General features: G+C 36.6%; 1 protein-coding gene across 18 annotated transcripts in view; it reads right to left on the minus strand.

Moving 5' to 3' along the window:
• TRDN (triadin) overlaps positions 1-4,662 on the minus strand; it is a 382,659-nt gene extending 377,997 nt beyond the window's left edge. For 12 of the 18 annotated variants that reach the window (XM_054505539.2, XM_054505529.2, XM_054505538.2 and 9 more), the window contains exon 1: positions 4,151-4,661. In XM_054505539.2, the coding sequence (XP_054361514.1) occupies positions 4,151-4,172 (22 nt within the window). In that variant the 5' untranslated portion in view covers positions 4,173-4,661. Of the gene's footprint in view, positions 1-4,150 lie in introns of all 18 variants that reach the window. The other 6 variants (XM_054505541.2, XM_054505542.2, XR_008505375.2 and 3 more) reach the window with 5 other exon arrangements.
• Positions 4,663-8,698: the final 4,036 nt, after the last annotated feature.

The following is an 8,698-nucleotide window of genomic DNA, read 5'->3' on the forward strand; positions in this document are numbered from 1 at the left end:
GGAACTAAAAATGATATTCTAGATGTGGGGTATTGCTTTTCTTGAACAGGAGAACATAATTTGGAAGTGATTAGGGCTTGAACCTAGTACTTCCTCCTCCTCCCAACCCAAGTCATCTCGACTTGGGCCAGAATAGCCACTCAGTTTTAGCAAGATAGAAATACGTAGGCTGGATCTTCTCCTTCTCTTAATTTCACCATCTGTTGCTCTAGGTGACATAACTTGTGTGCATAGTTAATTAGTCTGGCTGTGAATCTTCGATCTTTTTTCTTGAGAGCAACAATGGGAGCTCATGTGCTTTACAGTCTGTTGAAACACTGCATTGTGTAAAATAAATTACGATTTTTGCTCTACATTTTGGATATCAAATCCTTCCACAGGTTTGTTGCAGAAGCAGTAAAACACGGTTGAGCTAAGAGTGAGGAAACAATCCCATATATGGTATAATAAACCTTCTCTTGAATCCTGAAGTTATATAATAGTTTAGAAGTTGGGAGTTTAGAAGTTGAGAGTTTGACCTAATTTTTTTTTAATTACCCTTAACTAAGTTTTCTAGTAAATTACCAGTTAATTATATATAAGATCTTTACCAACTTGAATCTATTATGTAGAAATTTGTACTTCCCTCTATTTTGGAGATCCTTGGACCGAGAGAACACAGTTACATAGATGTTACTGTAAAGCATAATTTGACTGTATGTTAGTTACCTTGGCAATTTGAAAAAATTACAAATTTTATCAGCTTTTAAAAAAGTCTCTATCGTTTCAACCAAGCTATTAAGAATTAACTATAGTTTAAAAAAATTAACTACCAAAATTACTCCAAAGGTATTTTTGCATAGTGCTGTATGCTGTCAAATGCAAGTTCACATGAAACTCATAAGGGAAGCTAACTTTGGCACTTGTCTAGAAATAGCCTCTGGAAAGAAGGTAGAAGGCTATTTATAGTCCTAAACCCTAGCACTCTTTGTATTTGATCCAGTCTGTGGCCTGATCCAACTTACTCAATCTAGCATGGGCCAAATCAGAACAGTGGCCTAGGGTAGGCCCCTGTCAGCCTCTGAAGGAACAGCAGGCTAACTATTAGTCTCACACAGCAAGGAGAAGTGGTCAACATGACTCAGATAGAGATCTGGATGTGAATCTTAGCTCTACCGTATACAGCTGTGTGAATTCACGGCAAATCCCTAACCTCTCTAAATTTCAAGTTCCTATTCTATAAATAGCAATGATAAAAGTATCTATATAACATATAGATCATATAACAAACTTCATACAGTGCTTGACATTTAATGTCTTCTCAATATGTGAATTGTTCTTATTACTATTTTTTAGATTTCTTTTTTATTATTATGTTCAATTAGCCAATATATAGTACATCATTAGTTTTTGGTGTGAACTGTTATGATAATTGTCATTATAATTATCTTTATAAATTCATCATGGCCAGAATCAAAGATATTATTTCTCTAAAATCCTTTGGCTTCCAACTTGGTCCTAGTTCTACTTCATCTATGGCTCTGTACCTGAAACACAATTCCATATTTAGCATTACTTCCTTTGTTCTGTTAGATGAAGTAGTCAGGCTTGGAACATGCACTTGTAATCTATGTAAAGAACTTGGTAAGGTTTATCGATGTGTCCTGCGGCTATAGTTGAATAAGCACTGAGAGAAGCCACAGGAGACATGAATTATATCTTCAGACTTCCTCTAATTATCAATGACCATGGGGGAGTCATTTAATCTGTATCAGCCTCAGTTTTCCAACAGTGGAGGTCAGGACAGTAGACTAGAACTCTCTAAGAGGCTACTCTAGCTCTACCTTTCATAATTGCTGTACAGCGTTTGCTTACGTTGTGATAAATGGATGGGAAGAGTCATCAGTAGATGTCACAGTCTACTGATGTAGTACTTACATTTTCGTAATGTGCCCCAAAGTGGTGGCAAAAGAAATACAGCAGATGAGAGGAAAGACTATTCCAGGCTAAGGGAATAACATGTACCTAAGTTCTGTACAAAAGCATACCCCTTACAAAAGACTAAAAGAAGACTATTGAGGCTGGGACACAAAAAAGTGAGAATCATGAAGACAAAATGAAAAGTGTGTAGGAGAGAAGTGTGCCAGAAGCTCTGGATAACCCCAGAGAATGACTGAGGTGCTAACCTTAAAAATTCAGCTCTTAGTTGGCAGTCTAATTTTCATCTGAGAAATATGATTAATAAATCATTCCCGAAAAGGAAAAAAGTACATAATTGATGTTCAGATGACATAGATCCTATGAACTGCAAAGGCCAAGGAGCAGGAAACGACCCTCACTAGCTGGTGTTTTTTACCCTTTATTACTAATTCAATGATTTTTATGGGAGATTCCAAGAGGTCTTGTGAGAATCCTTTAGATACTCCACGGGGACAAGATAGAAACAAAAATTCTATTTCATAATCAAGAATTCTCCTGTAAAAAAATTTTATGAATCAAGTACCAAGTTCTACAGAGAATAATCCACAAGCAAACCAAACATGATTTGGTTGTGACCTCCTGAATCGGCTGGATGCCCACACCCAGTCCACAGGGAGGGAAACACATTCATAGGTATCTTACTAACTTGTGCGGGGCTAAGCAAGCAACTGTTAAAGATAGCTCTCTTTAAGACAAACTAAAGACCACATGACACAGAATATCTAAGGAATAGGAAAAAATGCTATTTATATTTAGTTAGCAAATTCTGAACTAAAATTGGTGAAGACTAAACCTGATATCCTCTTACAGAAAAGAAATAACACAAACTAGATCTAAGGGAGCTGGCTTCTAATCTTGGCAATGCCATAGTCTTGAGCAAGTCACCGAACATCTGAGTTACAGTTTCTATTTCTGCAAAATGGAGGTAATAATGCTGGCTTAACTGAATTCTATGAGGTTTAAATAAGGAAATAGCACAAAGTCCTGAGCAAAATACCTGATACACAGAAACCTCTCAGTAATTGTTTTTATCAGTTTGGGGTGCCAGACTAAATTTCTCAGTGGAAGGTACAAGTAAGACATTTCTCCTTATAAATATTGACTGAAAATCTCCAACTCCGAAATCACTGTGTGTCCATACTAGCATCTATGCAAAGAGCCAAAACCACATGTTCTGTTTTTCAGTTGTCTAATTAAAAACAGCATTCAACTTGGAAGCTGATGAGAGCACCACCTGTCTGATTTTCTTATAGCTGTCAGAAGCAAATTTTAGATCCACCTCCCAGATTTTTACCTCACTAGAACTGGATTGTGTCTGGATTCAAAATGCTTTAGTTGTTTAAAGGGTCCTTTCATTCTAAGGAATATACATATATTTTTATATTTACATATATTTTACATATTTATATATAGATGAAACAATTGCTACCATGATCAAATAATAAAAAAATGTTTTAGTTATGGCATAAACCTTTTCAGAGGAAGCACTGAAACAAAATATTTACTTTAATAGAAAGATAGAGTTCATCATATAGAGGTAAAAGAGACATGGGGTGTGTGAAAAGAATCAGAATTCAAATTGCTTCATTTTAAAATCATATTGATCTACATTTTGTGGATTTCTAACTTTGTCTCTGTATATCTACCAATAGTAAAATATATACAAATTTTGTGGGAGCACTTACATCTTAAATCTTACGTATGTGTGTATGCATATTTATACACTTAAGTTAGAAAGGAAAAACAAATTTAAGATCTCCATTTTAAAAGATCATAAAGCAAAAATGCTCAAAATAATTTTTCTACATTCAAACATTAAATGCAACATTTTAAGTTCATTGTGGTCTCTATCCTTGCAAGTCTTGTAATTTTTGCAAGGTAAGATATCAGCGGTTATGTTACATGACCATAGCTATTTATAGAGGTGTGGGTGACAACTGGTACCTACTGGGGCCTTTGGCATAGCAGAGAAGAGTTTCCCCATGCAAAATGCAGAGAAACCCCTTCTCTCCCCCAACACACAGATCTATAGCCTCTCCACTCCCAAATCCACCTCTCCAATCCCGTATAGAATCATTGATCAAGACAAGTATCTAAAAGCAACATTTAAGTTGACAACTTGACTGTCAATGTCACTGTCGATTTCCACCTTTTTTTTCCTATTGGTACTATTGGAAAATGGTAGCAGTACCTTCAGCAGTGATCTCAGTCATGGTGGTTGGAGAATGGAAAAAGCAGGCGAAAAGTTCCGGTCAAGTGGCACTTTGCAGAATACTTTAGAATTCGAGAACTCTGATAGGGGGCTCTGTGTGAAAAACGTGAAGGCTCTTCGTTTTCCTGGCTGTTTCTGCTGCCCTTTTGTTGTCCTGTTGAACTTCGTCTCTTCTCTGCAGAGTTCTCCCCCTGGAAACAACCTGAGCCTTTTCCAAGCTGTGCTTGTGGCTCAGGCAGAAGTATCAGCTTCGAACAAAAATAGCCTCATCTCCCTAGGACTCTTCAGCACTTTTTTGGGGGGGGGGGGCACTCTAGGGGAACACACACACACACACACACACACACACACACACCAGCTCTCCAGCCCCAAAGAAAGATAGGGAAAACAACAACAACAACAACAAAATAACTAAAAGTACTGTCTAAGCCCCCACAGTTTCCTTAAGATAATTATAGATCTTGGGGTCTATGTCAGAAAACATGAAATAAAGAGTCGAAAGTAATCTTATCTGTGATAGCTCAGATTTATTCTTAGTGTCCTTAATGCTCAGAACATTCTTCTTCCCTTATTTGGTGTGGGGAGGGTCCTGTCATGTCTACCAGAGGCAAAGGGGAGGGTAGTCTTCAGTCATTTTCTCCAGGTTGATTCCCTATTGGTCTAAATTCACTTAGCAAGTGTAGTTATTTATATAGGGCCATGACTTAAAGTTGCCACTATTAAATCCTGAGGCTTCCTTGTAGGGGATTAAGATTTTCCAAACACTGGCCAGTAAGAAATATGTAATGTGAAGTTATAGTGACACTTGAGAACTGATGAATTCCTAGATCTTTTTATTCTCTTTCATGCACGACTGAAAACAAAATATCTGAATTTATCTATTCAGTAGAAGAGAGGGGAGGTGACACAAAGTTTAGAAATCTACAGCCAACATTGTAGTAAAAGATTTCAACTTTTCCCTGTCTCAACTTCAGGAAAATAAAAGAAAAAGGATCATAGCAGCTAATGATTAACCAAAAGGGCTGGGCTGATTAGCATTTCACCTTCCCACTCCCAGACAGGTGTTAATGAGCAGAGAAATATTCAATAGTCGGTTGTAGGAAGGGGAAGGAGAATCAAAGGGCATTGAGAATCACAAACTGCAGCCAATCTGAATAATCAAGGGGTGACTACACTTATCTTTTATGTTATTCTCATAGTCAACCTAATAAATGTTTGTAGTTTCAACTTTTAGCCTTAACTTGCTGCCTTTAGTTGTCACAATCTCTTTGATTTGTATGGTTCTTCAGAGATCACAAAGCAAAGTCATGTCTGTTGTTTTAATTTTGAGGACTCAGAAGAAAGTTACAACAGCAATTTCCATAGAAAATGACACACACACCCCATGTCAGCACTTTTGTATTTGCTGCCTCAATTCCTCCCACCTTAGGAAGTGTTCATATACTTGCAGAATAAGTAAGTTAAGCAATCTTAATTCACAAAAGAGGAAATAATTCCAGGTAACACGGTTTTATCCAAGATCCTACACGAGGCCTAGAGGCTTTTGACTCCAAGTCTGATACCTTTCCCAAGAGGTGAGACTTTGTGGCAGACCCTACCATTTGCAGATAATGGGGAACACTACAGATGAGGTCACCTGCAGATGGAAAGATGCAGACTCCTGGCAGCACCCTCCTGGAGCACTGGGTTGGTGCCTGCTTTCTAAGATGGGGATGAGGAAGCCTAAAAACAGAGTTCTCTTTACTTCACCTCCAAAGGTATCTCCATTCAATATCGTCACAGAGCTTCCAAATTTAAGAAAACATAGTCTTTCCCAACTCCATTTTTCAACCACTCTCACAGTCTCTCACTGTGGTTAACTGAAAAAAAAAAAAAAATCCTGTATGTAATTCACTAAGAATTTACATGGGTCAGGGTCTAAATAAAATTAGCTAGCTTAGAACAGGAATGAATCACAATTACAAGCTCCTACTTAATAAGAAGTTGAAATAAAAATATAGAGCAAGAATACTAAATTCCTAGTGATTGATGCTGCTCTTAAATCCCCCATCACTAATTTCGTGCTATATATACTAGAAGGAGGAAGAAATGTAAAAAAATATTCTAGCGAATAAACATGTTTGCAAGATAATAAGTTTTTCTAAATCTATCTGTTGGATGAGTTGATGAATCTTATTAGACATTAGGAAACCAGTAGATTTCTCATTTTGAAAAGTTATTACAACTTTCAAATTATGTGAAACCAAATTAATGATATATATCTTTGAGTTATATCTTTGAGTTTCAACTGGAACTCTCTGAAGCTTTCCAAAACCAAGAAACTGACATTTTTCTAAAGGTATATACCCTATTCTTCAGGACACTCAAAGAATAAAACATTACAAACAATATATTTGCCTTTCTTCAACTTGTTTGCCTTTCTTCATTTGTAAGAGGTTTTCATTTTAAAGAGACCTCACAGTTCATTGGGCTTTTTCCTTTTTTATTTTTTTAAGATTTATTTATTTATTTGAGAGAGGGAAAGAGTGGGGGAAGGGGCAGAGGGATAGAGAATCCTGAAGCAGACTCCCCACTGAGTGCTGAGCTCAGATGCAAGAGTTGATCTCAGGACCCTGAGATCATGACCTGGGCCAAAACCAAGAGTTGGCTGCTTAACCGACTGAGTCACTCCGGCACCCCTCATTGGGCTCTTTCAACATGACCTGAAAAGTGGTGGCTCTCTCTTCTCAGTACTAGCTTCCTGAATTGGCACAGGTAGACATGTTATGCATACAGGAATAGCTGTCCTGATGCATTATTAACTGACGGGTCTTTATAAGTCAATGGTAAACTGTGAAAGTTTGTTCTATTAAGTATTCCATTTAGTCCAAGCTGCCTCTCCAACTTGATTATACTGGTCATTGACCCTTGTGATTTTCACTCAATGTTCTAAATATTCAAGTTAGTAGACAAAAATATTCTTCTTTAGAGCAACGTTTTTAAAAAATCTGGCTGCTCTGTCAGGTCTTATCATAAACTAACAATCAGTAAGACCTTTACTGCATTTGGCTATGAAGAAGATACTTTTATTCAATTTCAGAATGCAAAAAAGATTCAGGAGACAACCGGAGAAATTTTGATGATTTTTGGTTTCCACCAAAAAAATCATATAATAAAACAAAATTAAATTTAAAAAAATCATTTTAAGACCGTACTACATTATCCTGTTCTGTGCCAATGTTTGTGTGTTTTATGAGGTAGTGAGAAAATGTATAATTGGGAGAAAATAGTTATTTACTACCAGTCACCTATTTCTCAAGGGATGAAGATATTTGAGAGAAAACAGATTTTAGGGTTACTTCTCAAGATCTTCTATTTCTTAGGGATGCCTGGGTAGCTTGGTTGGTTAAGCATCTGCCTTCGGCTCAGGTCATGATCCCAGGGTCCTGGGGTCGAGCCCCACATTGGGCTCTCTGTTGAGTGTGGAGCCTGCTTCTTCCTCTGTCTGCTGCTCCCCTGCCTGTGCTCTTGTCCTCTGTCAAATAAATAAATAAAATCTTAAACAAAAAGATCTTCTATTTCTTAATTTATGGATACAAACAGCTTATACGTGAATAAACTATACATGAATTGGTGACAAATAAAAATAAAGTAATAAAAAAACTTTGTACAATATTGTACACTTTTTAAAATAATATTGTACACTTAAAGCATAAGTAAATCCATGGAATATCGAATTGGGATTAAAGTGCTTTTTACTTGGATCCTAACATAATAACAGGTATAACTTTTATGTGAGCTTAAGTATTCAGGTTCATTTCTGTAAGAGACAAAGGTAAATAATCAACCAGAATGATTTGAAAAAAAAGGGGAGAGGTAGGGGACAGAACATCATAATGTAAGATAATTGTAAGTGAAGAAGAACTTGGCAAAAACAACCTAGTTATAGAAAGAATAAATATTGGCTTTTTAAACCTTAGAAGGAAGAAATATAAGAGAAATTAGGAACACTGAATATGAACTTGAGAGCCATTTGATTGTATTTACTTTCATCTGACCTTGAAATCCTATCACATGACCTAGAAATTCCACTGAAGCTCTCACTTGATAAACTTAATCTTCAGAATCACAAGAAAACCTCAATTGAACTATTAGTTCATTAATCTTACTTCATCTCAACACTGCTGTTCACTTCATTTTAAATTATTTTGTGTTCTATTTGTGTCATGGAAAATCTCATTTCATCCTTATTATTTTCTCTAAATGGCCTGTGCTCATTTCTTTAACCAAAGGTTGAAAGTCTTTCCAGAGGTTTGGCTTACCATCTGATTATTTAGAAACTGTAATCCAGCTCGTTTCAAATGACAGAAGGCATTCCAGTGCAATTAAAAACTTTCCTCTCTTTAACTCTGACTCATGAATAGCTGAGTCTCCAATATCAGGCTTCTTTCCTCACACGCATTTGACATTGTCAAACATTCTCTCAGAAATGTGCTTACGTCAATTCAGTCTTCAATTAGCAAAAGCAGCCCCTTCCTTCTTGGGGAT

The sequence above is a fragment of the Mirounga angustirostris genome, unplaced genomic scaffold (genome assembly GCF_029215605.1).
Source record: "Mirounga angustirostris isolate CCGP_5_RB_7025 unplaced genomic scaffold, mMirAng1.0.hap1 SCAF_8, whole genome shotgun sequence".
NCBI lineage: Eukaryota > Metazoa > Chordata > Mammalia > Carnivora > Phocidae > Mirounga > Mirounga angustirostris.